The sequence below is a fragment of the Macaca fascicularis genome, chromosome 18 (genome assembly GCF_037993035.2).
Source record: "Macaca fascicularis isolate 582-1 chromosome 18, T2T-MFA8v1.1".
In the NCBI taxonomy this organism is placed as follows: Eukaryota; Metazoa; Chordata; class Mammalia; order Primates; family Cercopithecidae; genus Macaca; species Macaca fascicularis.
The window spans coordinates 67,988,386-68,003,489 of record NC_088392.1 but is presented as its reverse complement, the minus strand read 5'-3'; the positions used below and the strand labels follow the sequence as shown (position 1 = coordinate 68,003,489).

The window sequence follows — 15,104 nt, the reverse complement described above, 5'->3', positions numbered from 1 at the left end:
CTTGGCTCACTGCAAGCTCCGCCTCCCGGGTTCACGCCATTCTCCTGCCTCAGCCTCCCGAGGAGCTGGGACTACAGGCGCCCGCCACCTCGCCCGGCTAGTTTTTTTGTATTTTTTAGTAGAGACGGGGTTTCACTGTGTCAGCCAGGATGGTCTCGATCTCCTGACCTCGTGATCCGCCCGTCTCGGCCTCCCAAAGTGCTGGGATTACAGGCTTGAGCCACCGCACCCGGCCAAGAATCCTTTTACTTTCAAAATAACATTTTTATAATTTTGTTTTAAAAAGTAAATTATTATTACCTATTTTTACATAAACTTGAAAATAAATAACTTTATTTTTAGGGTTCTGTTAGAGTCTCGTAGGAAATCTAAGAAGATTACAGCCAGAGGAATCTTTGCAGGTGCCAGAGTGGTGCGAGGAGTGGACTGGCAGTGGGAAGATCAAGATGGAGGAAATGGACGTAGGGGAAAGGTACAGTATTTTTCTTAATTCATCATGTATTCTAGAGTATATGTGTTCAGAAGCTTTTTATCACCACTGTAAATGAATTTCTTGGTCCATTGTTTTCTATGCCAGTAAAAATTTTTAAAATCTTGATTTCTTTTTTCTCTGGAAGTAGAAAGATTGTTCTTGCTTTTTATAAGCATTGATGTTTCTTAGAGGGTCATTAGATAGGTTTTACCTTCCCACCTTCAGGTTTCATATTGTCATTTTGTTACCTAGCATGCTTTTCTGAATGCATTTGGACCAGTCTTCCCTAAGCAGTGTCTCATGTCCTCGACTTTCCTGCTATTCAAATTTCATTTGAGTTGACTTGTTTTATATTATCTTCCCTCAAAGGTCTTTTTCTGAGGGACAGTGGACAATTACGCTGTTATCTAGCCCGCCTACCTCTGTTACCCTTTGCAGATAGTGTAGTGGACTCAGAGTTTTAGGAGTAGGTCAAAGCAGAATATTCTGTGTGGTGAAATGAGAGACCTCAGCTGGTCTAGGTGGCAGGGAATGAGGGTGAAGAGGAGAGTGGGAATGTCATCATTACATAGTCCAAATAAGCCAAGTACACTTGAGACTGTGAGTCAGGTTCACTTGGGCAGTGTGTCCACAGTTGAATAAAAATGGTACAATGGTACAGTGGCAGTAGGGATAAGAGCCTTCAACTTGTTTGGCCCCCACGTATTACACGGCTGCAATCTGGACGGGTCACTTTCCATACCTGGTGCCCAGCAATCATCCTGGAAGCTCCCTTTGAAGCCCTGTGATGAACAGAGATGCCTTTGCCTCTCTTCCTGACTGGATCTCATGTTTTCTGTATCCCATTATATCATCTTACTTAGCTTACCATCTCTTTTGGTAGAACACACATTCTGGTAACTTGTTTTGAAAGAGTATGTGAGAAGTAAAATTTTAATACTTTTATTTTGAAAAATTGACTTTATAGTCTTCCCCATAGTTAATTATGTGGTCAGAGGGGGTTGGAAGTCATCTTTCCTCATCAGCTTTTGAAGGCATTTGCTGTTCGAAGCCACATAAATGGAACTTTCTGTTTTTTGCTATATTGGCACTTTTTTTGGGATAAAAGTAGGCATTCTTGAGGCTTTGAGTCATTCGTGTTACATTTTTGGTTTGCTTTGATTTAACACATGTTGTGTTTTGAGAACAAAATGAGGGCCAGGCATGGTGGCTCATGTCTGTAATCCCAGCACTTGTGGGAGGCTGAGGCAGGTGGATCACTTGAGATCAGGAGTTTGAGACTAGCCTGGCCAACATAGTGAGACCCTGTCTCCACTGAAAATACAAAAATTAGCCAGGCATGGTGGTACACGCCTGTAGTCCCAGCTACTAGGGAGGCTGAGGCAGGAGAATCGCTTGAACCTGGGAGGCAGAGGTAGCAATGAGCCAAGATTGTGCCACTGCACTCCAGCCTGGGTGACAGGGTAAGACTCCATCTCCAAACAAACGAAAAGAACAAAATGAAAAAGAAATGAAACCGTCTTGTACATGTGACTCCAAGTGAGAGAACTTCGTAAAATAAATCTTTAGAGTAACATTATTAAGCACATTTTTAAGACCAAATGTGACTTCTATTGTCTGACTTTTTTGTTTTGGCCTATGTATGTGAATGAAGAAAGTTAACATCCCTTTTTCCCCTTCAGTGCTGGATGCTTTATCCCACTCCCCTGATGTAACCCATATTCATTGTATGTAGTGTATTCTTCCTTTTTGTTTTTTAAATGTATATTAGAGATGGAGTCTTGCTGCGTTGTCCAGACTGGTCTCAAACTCCTGGGTTCAAGCGATTCTCCTGCCTCCACTTCCCAAAGTGCTGGGATTACAGGCATGAACCACTGTGCCCAGCCTGTTCTTAAAGGGTTTCTTAAGTCTTGCTATACATGTTAGTCTTTTAAAGCTGTTTTTGATACAAGTATGATTAAGTATACTAGATCATAATTTTTTTTAACTCTTTATTATGGAGTATTTCAGACATACACTTGAGTAGAAAGTATAGTATAATAAATTCCCATGCACTCATACCCAACTTCAACAATTATTAACTTAAAAAAAATACCATTTATTTGTTGAAGAAACCAGATTCTATTTGGCCAATTGATTCTTTATAGTATTCTTTAACTTCTTTAACTTGTTCTTTTAATCTTTGTATTTCCTATAAACTAGTTGTTAGAGCTAGAGGCTTGATTAGATTCAGGTTCAATTTTATTTTGGCAAATATACCTCGTATGTGATGCTGTATATTTTCTACTGTATCACATAAAGGGGCACATGAAGTCTGATGATCTTGCTATTAGTGATGTTAAGATTGATGAACAGGTGCAAATTTTGTCAGATGTATCCTTTACAGAGTTTCTTGGCAACATTCTACCTAATGGTTTTAGCAACTGTTCCTTGCATGTGAAATTACTATAGTTACTTTCTTATGCCTTCCACTTTGTTTCCCCCTCAGTAATAAATCAAGTCATATTAAAAATGAAGGAATTTCGTTTAATGATTTGGACCTTGACTAATGAACTTACTTCTATTTCAAGTAATTTGAAATTTAAAGTAAATTTGATTTAAACAAAAATTGTCTTTGTTTTTTAGGTAGTTAAATGCTTTTTACTCATCCTATGAAATACAGACTTAATATAGCATCACATTTTTGAAAACAAATGAAGTTAAATCTGAATATATTAGAATCAGAAGGAACTTTTTACTACAGATTGCATGTTTTACCTTCGAGTGCTAGAAACTGTTACTTTGGAAGGTTATATAGTGGTTAGTAGAGCAGAAATCATAAAGCAAATTAAGGTAAATGGTGGACTTTAACTTCAGGATGGTAGTTACCTCTAATGGGAGGCAGGAGTATGGGATTGATGAGATGGACATAGGGGACTTGAAAAGTATTGGTTATATTTTTTTTCTTAGGTTGGGTAATAATTACATGGGTGTTCCATTTATTTTTTTCTTTAAAGTTTATATATGCTTTGGGAGGCCAAGGCAGGTGGATCACGAGGCCATGATCACGAGACCAGCCTGGCCAACATGGCGAAACCCCATCTCTACTTAAAAAAACATACAAAAATTAGCTGGGCATGGTGGTGGGCACCTGTAATCCTAGCTACTTGGGAGGCTGAGGCAGGAGAATCACTTGAACCTTGGAGGCGGAGGTTGCAGTGAGCTGAGATCGTGCCATTGCACTCCAGCCTGGGTGACGAGCAAAAAAAAAAAAAAAACAAATTTACATATGCTATATTTTATAATGTGTAATGTATGTCAAAATTTAAAAGAATAAATGGACTAATTTACTAACAATTTAAAATACGTTTCAAGTGATTCATCAGATCTTAAACATAAAACCTTTTTATTTCCACAAATACATCATGAAATACCTGGCTTACAAAACTGTTTCTTTAGTACAGGATGAAAAAGAATGGTCATTATATATCTTATTTAAAGTAATAGTTTTTAAGTGTATACCTTAAAAGTTATACTTCAGCCTGTCATTCTAAGTAACTATGAAGGATGGCTGTGATTGTAAGTATCAAGATGGAGAAGAGTAATATGAATTGCATGTGTACAGCTTCCCACTCTTTGCTGTAGTCAGGTTTACTTGAGAAGGTCCAAGTTTAATACTGTTTGTCATTTTTGTGTACAGGTTGAACATTCCAGATAAAAAAATCTGAAACCCGAAATACTCCAAAATCTGAAACTTTTTGAGCACTGACATGATGTTCAAAGGAGATGCTCATTGGAGCATTTAGAATTTCAAATTTTTGGATTTGGGGTGCTCTGAGTACAGTGCAGATATTTTAAAATCTGAAAAAATTTGAAATCTAAAACATTTCTTGTCCTAAGTATTTCAGATAAGTACACTCAACCTGCATGTGATTCTAGGCCTTAAAGCAATGGCAACCCCAGTATTTTTTTTTTTTTTTAATTTTAATCCAGTGAATTCAAGAATCAGACTAGTTGGGTGTGGGGCTCGGAGATAGTGTCTGAGTTTCCATGGTAGGCGTGCCATTTTAGGTGGCCTGCAACTGTGGGATACTGCTGGAGGAGCAAAAGCAACTCAAGACCTACTTAAACATTGCCACCAAGGCTCTTCAGGAGCTTTGTGCTTGTTAATTTTTAACTGACCAAAAAGGTTTATCTTGAATCATTTTGGGGATTTAAAATTTCATATTGAGTAATGGGCTTAAAAGAATATACTGTTTTGGCCGGGCGTGGTGGCTCACACCTGTAATCCCAGCACTTTGGGAGGCCAAGGCGGGCAGATCACCTGAGGTCAGGAGTTTGAGACCAGCCTGGCCAACATGGTGAAACTCCATCTCTACTAAAAGTACAAAAATTAGCCAGGCGTGGTGGCAGTCACCTGTAATCTCAGCTACTCAGGAGGCTGAGGCAGGAGAAGCTTGAACCCGAGAGGCGGAGGTTGCAGTGAGCCGAGATCACACCACTGCACTCCAGCCCGGGCGACAAGAGCGAGATTCCATCTCAAAAACAAACAAACAAACAAAAACCAAAACTGTTCTTAAAGGAATCCCTTTAAGATTAAAAATATTTTAAATTTTGTATCAAATTCTATTTTCTGATAATCTATCACTGTAATCCCCAAGCCTCTTGATTTAATATTTCTACAGTGGTTTTAGAAATTACCTTACAATGCTGGAAAAATATGGCTCTAGTGATAATTTAAATATATGTTAGGAGTGACATATTTGGCAAATAAGTATTTTTCATGATCCTGTTCCACAGGTTGCTAGATGAAATATTTTTAAGATTTACATGTAATAATTAAAAGAACTAAGCTCTTCCCTCCCCTTTAAAAAACTTCTTTTCTCAAAAAACGTCTGTTAGGTAACAGAAATCCAGGACTGGAGTGCATCAAGCCCACATAGTGCAGCATATGTCCTCTGGGATAATGGTGCTAAGAACCTTTACAGAGTTGGCTTTGAGGGCATGGTAAGTAGTGAAGAGCCATAGCAGGTGAAAGAAAATGTTGGATGGATGAATAGCTCTTACTGCTCTTTTATTATTTTTCCTTTGTCATCTCCCTTTGTCAGAACCTTTATGTTTTTACTATGTTTCTCTAAACTATGTAATAGTCAATATGATTTGCCTTTAGTTAATGTTTGGGTACCTTACTGTATATTGGTTGTGTAGAGCTGACCCATTTTCAGTGTAAGTCCAGGGGGTTTATTTACGAAAATCTGTCAAAAAGATTGGAAATCATCTGTAAGACCACTCCTTGGCATGGATGGACCTGGAAGACAGTATTATAATGAGATTTTGTGATATATTTGTATTCTGTGCTCTGGTAGCTTATAAAAATATAAATTACAACAGATATTAAAATTATTTTTTAGGAGATTCCTCCCCGCCCCTTGGTATTTTTTAAAGTATAGTGTTGATAATTGAAAATGATTGACTTAGAAACACCTTGAATTACTTAAGTGTTTAGAAAGATAATGGAGGTTTATTCAATGAGTTGTCCTGTGTTTTTGTATTTTTCATGGACCATTGTTCAAGCGCTGATCTTGGCTGGACGCTGTGGCTCATGCCTGTAATCCCAGCGCTTTGGGAAGCCCAGGCAGGTAGATCAGTTGAAGTCAGGAGTTTGAGATCACACAGGTCAACATGGTGAAACACTGTCTTTACTGAAATACAAAAATTAGCTGGGTTTGATGCCATGTGCCTGTAATTCCAGCTGCTTGGGAGGCTGAGGCACGAGAATCGCCTGAACTGCGAGGGTAGGGGTGCAGAGCTTGCAGTAAGCCGAGATCACGCCATTGTACTCCAGCCTAGGTGACGGAGTGAGACTGTATCTCAAAAAAAGTTGATCTTGCTATTCAGTTTATAGAGTGTAATAAATAAATGCCAAAATATTAATGCCTTTCACATCCTTTTCATCTTGAATACATTCCATATTCAAAGAATTCTTTAAATTTCCTTTTTTAAAATCAACTGGCTGTGTTCTTGTTAGGAATGGAGACAGTATCCCAGTGTCCCCTTAATTTATTTCCATTTATTTATTTATTTTTTGAGACAGAGTCTTACTCTGTTGCCCAGGCTGGAGTGCAGTGGCATGATCTTGGCTCACTGCAAGCTCTGCCTTCTGGGTTCACACCATTCTCCTGCCTCAGCCTCCCAAGTAGCTGGGACTACAGGTGCCCACCACCATGCCCTGCTAATTTTTTGCATTTTTAGTAGAGATGGGGTTTCACTGTGTTAGCCAGGATGGTCTCAATCACCTGACCTCATGATCTGCCCCCCTCAGTCTCCCAAAGTGCTGAGATTACAGGTGTGAGCCACCAGGCTTGGCCTTATTTATTTACTTTTAGAGACAGGGTCTTGCTCTGTCACTCAGGCGGGAGTGTAGTGGTGCAATCATAGTTCATTGAAGTCCTGAACTCCTGGGCTCAAATAAGCCTCCCACCTCAGCCTCTGGAGTAGCTAGGACTGTAGGTGTGTGCCACCATGCCCAACTAATATTAAAAAAATTTTTAGTAGAAATAGGCTCTTGCTATATATATTGTCCACGCTGGTTTTGAACTCCTCTGTTCCAAGTGATCCCCCACCTTGGCTTTCCAAAATGCTGAGACTACTAGCATGAGCCACTACACCTGACCAATTCATTCCACTTATATATTAAAAGCCAGCCATGTGAATTTAAACAAATACTTTAGTTGCCAATTTTTATTATTGTATATAGCAGTGGTTATCAGCTTTTCATTTTCTTCATGCCTCTGCCTGTTTTTAAATTGTCAGTTTTTTAGAATTCCAATTGATTATTAATTTTCTTCAAATGAAGCCTATGTGCTATATGTGCTCAGGTTGTTAAATGAATGGTATTTATGTAGACTGATGGCCGAGTATGTGGTTGTGCCATTATTTATTTAATGAGATTTCTCTTGATGGGGATCTGAGTTGGATTTTGTTTCCCCTACTGCTTCAAGCAGTGTGTCAGTAAGCATCCTTGTGTATATGCCTTTGTACATTATGGGTATATTTCCTTAGGATAGATTCCTAGAAGTAAAATTGCTGGAATAAAGTATTATATTAAAACAATTTGACAGCCGGGAGTGGTGGCCCACACCTGTAATCCCAGCACCATGGGAGGCTAAAGCCAGTAGATCACTTGAGTCCAGGAGTTTGAGACCAACCTGGACAATGTGGCAAAACCGTGTCTCTACAAACAATAAAAAAATTAGCTGGGTATAGTGGTGTACACCTATAGTCCCAGCTACTTGAGAGGCTGAGGTGGAATGATCACTTGAGCCCTGGGAGGTGGAGGCTGCAGTGAGCCGTGATCATGCCACTGCACCCCAGCCTGGGCAACAGAGAGAGACCCTGTCTCAAAAAAAAAAAAAAAATCCCAAAAAAACAGTTTGACTCCTATGTCTCTTTGGCCAGGATTCAGTGACAGTAAAAGATGCTATAAAAGAGTTGGGTCCTGTGTGTGTGTGTGTGCGCGCACGTGTGTGTGCACATGCATGTGCATGCGTGCAGGTGCGCACGTGCATATGTATTAGAGGAGCTCCTTTCCTTGATAGGGTAAGATGTTCTAATCATCTACTATATACACCTGTACTGTTAGGTACTTTAAGTAAATCCAAATCCAAATTTTCACAGTATACACAAGGTTCTTCCTCTAAGCCCACATTTTCTGTACTTTTAATTATACCGCAGCTACCTCCTCCATTCAGATACTTAGTAACTTGTTTTCTTGTAAAAGATAAGTGGGAAGGAACTTTAGTTAACCAGGTTATGGCGAGGTAAGGACTAAAGTTGATGTAAGGCCGGGCGTGGTGGCTCACACTTGTAATCCCAGCAACTGGGGAGGCAGAGGCGGGCAGGTCACTTGAGGTCAGGAGTTCGAGACCAACCTGGCCAACATGGTGAAATCTCGTCTCTACTGAAAATGAAAAAATTAACCAGAAGTGGTGGCACATGCCTGTAATTCCAGCTACTGGGGAGGCCAAGGCAGGAGAATTGCTTGAAACCAGGAGGTGGAGGTTGCAGTGAGCCGAGATTGCGCCACTGCACTCCAGCCTGGGTGACAGAGTGAGACTCCATCTAAAAAAAAAAAAAAAATTGATGTCAGTAGGAAAATCAGCTAGACAAGGAATCAAAAGACTGTATTTGGTTTCGTTATTTTCTACTTTGTATTGGCTATTTAGTTTTGAATAATTTCCAGGTTTTGGTTTGTTTTTGGTAAAAGTGTCTTTAAAATGGAATGTGGTGGCTCATGCCAGTAATCCCAGCACTTGGGAGGCTGAGGTGGGTGGATTAGTTGAAGCCAGGAGTTTGAGACCAGCCTGGCCAACGTGGTGAAACCCTGTTTCTACTAAAAATGCAAAAATTAGCCAGACCCGGTGGTACATGCCTGTAATCCCCAGCTGCTCAGGTGACTGAGGCATGAGAATCGCTTGAACCCAGGAGGCGGAGGTTGCAGTGAGTCACTGTACTCCAGCCTGGGCAACAGATCAAGACTCTGTCACACACACACAAAAAAGAATGTGCTGTGCACATTTCCAGTAATAGATATTTGTTCTTTTTTAGCACGTGGTTTTCAAAATATTATAATTAATATTTATTAATTATAAGTATTTTGATTTAATGTAATAAGATTCAGACATTTTATTTTGTTTATTTATTTTTTGAGACAGAGTCTCTTGCTCTGTTGCCCGGGCTGGAGTGCAGTGGTGTGACCTCAGCTCACTGCAACCTCTGCCTCCCGGGTTCAAGCGATTCTCCTGCCTCAGTCTCTTGAGCATCTGGGATTACAGGTGCCCAGCAGCACACACGGCTAATTTTTTTGTATTTTTAATAGAGAAGTGGTTTCACCACGTTGGCCAGGCTGGTTTTGAACTCCTGACCTCAAGTGATCCACCCGTCTCGGCCTCCCAAAGTCCTAGGATTACAGGCGTGAGCCACTGTGCCTGGCCAGATTCAGACATTTTAATTTTGAACTTTAAAAGAAGGCTAAAAGTAAATAAAATATGACCTATCTGAAGATCAGGTTTCTAGTTTTTACAAGTTTTTACAAGTACTTTTGAAAGCAGTATTTAGTGTGATTGTTGACCTAGACTATTCTTGACTTCTGTTTTGGGTATGTTCTAAATGAATATTTTTGCCTATTTCAGATATTGAGCCATATTTGAAGTTTCATGGGTGATTTTTCTGGTTTCTTTTCTTCTTAGTCTGATCTGAAATGTGTCCAGGATGCCAAGGGAGGTTCTTTCTACAGAGATCACTGCCCTGTGCTAGGTGAGTGAGAAGATTAGAGAGTATTACTAAATAATGGGTCAGAGTTCGTGGAATTGGTAAAATGTTTAAATTGGACTTCAGAAAAGTTAATTACCACTGAAGTTACTTAGAGAAATTTTTTTTTTGGCTTTACTTTGGTCTTAAAGTATTTTTCCTTTTATTATGGTTTATTTGGACTCAGTTGTCATGTCTTGAGAATTGATTGGCCATTTATGTCATAATGTATTTGAAACTTTTATGTTTTAACTGTAAATTACATTGTTGAAAAATTTTGCATTAGATTAAAACAGTTGTATGTCATAGACTATTGAGAATAGGATTTGACACTTTTGTGCTTAAAAATTCCTTAGAATTTTTGTCAAATTGTCTTCCTAAGAACAGCTCCAAGGTTAAGATAATATGTATAATTTCATGTATCATTAAAATGAAAAAAAAGGGAACAAGAAAACCAAAACTACCTTCATTTTATAGATTTATTGTTGCCTGGATGAACTTTTACCACACTCTCCTGATCTTTATTCTCTGGTTTCTTTCTCATGTGAACTGTGTTTCTCCTTCAAATCATTTGACTTGCCTTTGTAGCAAAAAGTGCTGTTTTTTTGCAGTATACCTTAATTTTTTTTTTTAAAAGGAGAAGGCATAAAAAATTTATGTGTTTTAATGAGCTCATCTATTTATCTTGCTTTCACAAAACAAGCTTTCTTGTTTTGTGTCTTGTTTTCATAAGAAAAATGCAAAATCAACATGCATATTTTGGATCTCAGCCTAATGTTTCATGATCTTGAATTCATCTCAGAACTAGCTTTTGAAAATAATCTGGGGAATGGGCTTTGACATATTTTAAAATGCTCTTTAGGGCAAGAATCACAGGAACCATTTGTTAAAATGAAATAGTACTAAGCACTTAAGGGAAAAAATAATTCCAGGCTTTCATTCATATTCTCTAGTTAGTTATTGTGGTTCTGATACAGCGGTAGTAAGTTATCCAGGCATAAAAGTGAGTATTTTCAACACCTGGAACTTTGTGTTCTGATGTAAAGTTGAATTGTCTTTTATAGACTCTACTCTTACTCAGTCTTTGTTATAACTCATCATATTATTTCAGTTTTTGAGTCTGTTTGGCTTTTTTCTTTTTTTAAAAAAAGCTTTCTAGTTCTAAAATTTTATACTTATAGTGAGTTCTCAAGACCTTTTAAAACTAGACGGTACCTGAAACTAAAATATCTACATGTTATTTAAAGATAACACAGCTGCATGTTGTTGTGAGTTTTTTTCCCTCCTTTATTCAATTGTCTCTGAAATTCACCTGCCATTCCACAGGTGAGCAGAATGGCAACAGGAATCCTGGTGGATTGCAGATTGGTGACCTGGTAAATATAGATCTCGACCTAGAAATTGTACAGTCTTTGCAGCATGGTCATGGAGGATGGACTGATGGAATGTTTGAGACTTTAACTACAACTGGAACTGTTTGTGGCATCGATGAAGATCATGACATTGTAGTACAGTATCCAAGTGGCAATAGGTTGGTGATATCTATCAATTTTTGATGATGATAAATAAAGCTAATATAGAGAAAAGAGTCTTAGAGAAAGCAAATAATGTGATACACCCAAATACTCATTAAAGCTAGCTTTTAGATGGTAAGTAAAAATCCAGAGTATATATTGGTAAGGTGGAGAGAAACAAATGGTAAGAATTACGTGTGTGTGTGTGTTTGTGTCTCTTGTGTGTATATGTGAATTTATATGAGGATGTTTATGATACAGTGTTCTGTACACTATTTTTCCTTCAAGAGGAGAATACATTATATCACTATTAGGTCTAACTACAGCCTAAAAGTTCTGTGTTGGTAATGGACTATATCAGTCTACCCTGAATGGGAAGGGTTTTACATTAAAACTCCTTTGGTGCATATCTCCAGGGTCATCTCTTATTTTTTCTTTTTATTGATACACAAGAGGTGTACATATTTTGGGATACATGTGATGTTTTCATCCATGCATACAATGTGTAATGATCAAACAGGCAATTGGGACAACCATCAGTATTAACATCACCCCTTCTTTACATTGGGAACATTCCAATTCCTTTCCCCAGCTGTTCTGAACTATACAAGTTGTTCACTATAGTTGCCTAACTGTACTATCAAACATTAGATCTTTTTCCCTGTTTCTAACTGTAGTCTTGTACACATTTACCATCTCTCTCATCCCCACCTTTCTCCTACTGTTTCCAGCCTCTGGTAACCACCAATCAACTTTCTATCTCCATGAGATCCACGCTTTATATCTCCTCATATGAGTGAGAACATGTGGTATTTGTCTTTCTTTCTTTGTCTTATTTCACTTAACATAATGACCTCCAGTTCCATTCATGTTGCTGCAGATGACAGGATTTCATTCTTTTTATAGCTGAGTAATATTTCATTGGGTATATGTACCACTGTTCTGTTCTGTTCTGTTCTGTTCTGTTCTGTTCTATTCTATTCTATTCTATTCTATTCTATTCTATCCTATTCTCTATTTAGAGAAGGGGTCTCATTGTATTGCCCATGCAAGTCCTGAACTCCTGGTCTCAAGTGATCTTTCTCCCTTGGCCTCCAAAAGTGTTGGGATTACAGGAATGAGCCACCATACCTGGCCCACATTTTCTTTATCTTTTCAGTCTGTTTATGAACACTTAGGTTGATTTCATGTCTTGGCTGTTGTGGATAGTGCTGCAGTAAACATGGGAGTACAAATCTCCCTTTGACATACTGATATTCTTTCTTCTGGGTATATATACCCAACAGTGGGATTACTGGATCATGTGGTAGTTCTGTTTTTAGTGTTTTGAGGAACCTCCATACTGTTTTTCATAGTGGCTGTACTAATTTACAGTCCCACCAACAGTCTACGTGTGTTCCCCTTTTTGTGTGTTCTTGCCAGCATCCGAAAAGCCATTTTCTTTTTTTCTCTTTTTAAAAATTTAAATTAAAAACTTTTTTTGTAGTAGAGACAGGGTCTTGCCATATTGCCCAGGCTGGCGCTGAACCCCTGGCCTCAAGTGATCCTCCCACCTTGACCTCCCAAAGTGCTGGGAGCTTGAGCCACCTCGCCTGGCCGATAAAAGCAACAGTAGTTTGAGAAGACTGATATTTGTTCTTATTTAAATGTTTGGTAGAATCTAGCATTGAAACCTTTAGGCCCTGGGACTTTTCTCTGATGGGAGACATTTTTATTACTTCTTTGATCTTGTTACTCATTATTGGTCTGTTCAGGTTGTATATTTATATATATATATATATATATATATATTTTTTTTTTTTTTTTTTTTTTTTTTTGAAACAGGGTCTCCCCCTGTCACCCAGGCTCGAGTGGCACCATGTCAGCTCACTTCATCCTCTGCCTCCCAGGTTCAAATGATTCTCTTGCCTCAGCCTCTTAAGTAGCTGGGATTACAGGCATGTGCCACCACACCCAGCTAATGTTGTATTTTTTAATAGAGGTGGAGTTTCACCATGTTGGTCAGGCTGGTCTTGAACTCTTGACCTCAAGTGATCCGCCCACCTCGGCCTCCCAAAGTGCTGAGATTACAGTTGAGCCACCTTGCCTGGCCAGGTTTGATATTTCTTCATGTCTCAATCTTGGTAGGTTGTTTATGTACAAGAATTTATCTATTTCTTCTAGATTTTTCAATTTGTTGGTATATAGATGTTCATGATATTCTGTCATGACCCTTTGCATTTCTGTGGTATCAGTTATGTCCCCATTTTTGTTTCTGATTTTATTTGGGTCTTCTGGTTTTATCTTAGTTAGTCTACCTAAAGATTTGTTGATTTTGTTTATCTTTTGAAAAATCCAGCTTTTCATTTTGTTGATATTTTCTCTTTTTATTGTGTCAATTTCATTTATTTCTGCTGATCTTTATTACTTCTTCCTTCTACTATTGTATTTGCTTTGTTTTTGCTTTTCTAGTTCCTTGAGCTGTATTGTTAGGTTATTTGAAATCTTCCTACTTTTAAAATTATTATTATTTTTTTGATACGGAGTTTCACTCTTGTTGCCCAGGCTGGAGTGCAGTGGCGTGATCTCAGCTCACTGCAACCTCAGCCTCCTGGGTTCCAGCGGTTCTCCTGCCTCAACCTTCCCGAGTACCTGGGATTACAGGCATGTGCCACCACGCCCGGTTAATTTTGTATTTTCAGTGGAGATCGGATTTCTCTATGTTGGTCAGGCTGGTCTTGAACTCCCAGTCTCATGTGATCCACCTACCTCGGCCTCCCAAAGTACTGGGATTATAGGCATGAACCACTGCACCTGGCTTTAAATGATTGATTAGGTGTTTATTGCTATAGATATCCCTCTTGCTACTGCTTTTTCCATATTTCATAGATTTTGATATGTTGTGTTTACATTTTCATTTGTTTCAAGAAATTTTAAAATTTCCTTCTTAATTTCTTTATTGACCCTTTCATTGTTCAGGATAATGTCTAATTTCTTTCTAGTGTTATTCTATTGTGGTCAGAAAAGATACTTCATACCATTTCACCTGTTTTGAATTTAGTGAGACTTGTTTTGTGACTCAATATGTGGTCTCTTTTGGAGAATGTTCCTTGTGCTGATGAGAACCGTGTGTGTTCTATGGCAGCTGGATGAAGTATTCTGTGTGCCAGTTAAGTATATTTGGTTTGGATTGTAGTTTAACTTTGATATTTCTTTGTCGATTTTCTATCTGGATGGTGATCTCTTCATTAGTGAAAGTTAGATGTTGAAATGTCCCCTACTATTAAAGATATTGCAGTGTATCTTTCCCTTTAGATCTGTTGATGTTTGTGTTTTATATTTGGTTGCTCCAGTGTTGAGTGCGTATGTAATTGTTATATCCTCTTGCTGAATTGACCACTTTATAATTGTATAGTGACTTTTGTCTGTTTTTACAGTTTTTGACTTAAAGTCTATTTTATCTGATATAAAAGTGTAACTATTCCTGTTCTTTTTTGGTTTCCATTTGTGTGCAATATCTTTTTCCATCCCTTCATTTTCAGTCTGCATGTGTCTTTATAGGTGAAATGAACTTCTTGTAGGGAGTACACAGTTGGGTCATTAAAGCTGTTTTCTTTTACACATTCAGCCACTCTATGTCTTTTTTTTTTTTTTTTTTTGAGATGGAGTCTTACTCTGTCACCCAGGCTGGAGTGCAGTGGCACGATATTGGCTCACTTCAACCTCTGCCTCCCGGGTTCATGCAGTTCTCCTGTCTCAGCCTCCCAAGTAGCTGGGACTACAGGTGCCCTCCACCAAGCCCGTCTAATTTTTGTGTTTTTAGTAGAGATGGGGTTTCACCATATTGGTCA

The 15,104-nt window shown here is 38.5% G+C and overlaps 1 protein-coding gene across 4 annotated transcripts in view; it reads left to right on the top strand.

The window, feature by feature from the left end:
• The window catches only part of MIB1 (MIB E3 ubiquitin protein ligase 1), a 135,485-nt gene that overhangs the window by 27,973 nt on the left and 92,408 nt on the right, over positions 1–15,104 (top strand). For 3 of the 4 annotated variants that reach the window (XR_012427259.1, XM_005587053.4, XM_074022741.1), the window contains exons 3-6: positions 343–472; positions 5,354–5,458; positions 9,700–9,766; positions 11,087–11,291. Coding sequence is in view for 3 of the 4 variants with exons in the window: in XM_005587053.4 (XP_005587110.1) it covers positions 343–472; positions 5,354–5,458; positions 9,700–9,766; positions 11,087–11,291 (507 nt within the window). In the remaining variant the exon portion in view is untranslated. The remainder of the gene's footprint in view (positions 1–342; positions 473–5,353; positions 5,459–9,699; positions 9,767–11,086; positions 11,292–15,104) is intronic. The other variant, XM_005587054.4, reaches the window with a different exon arrangement.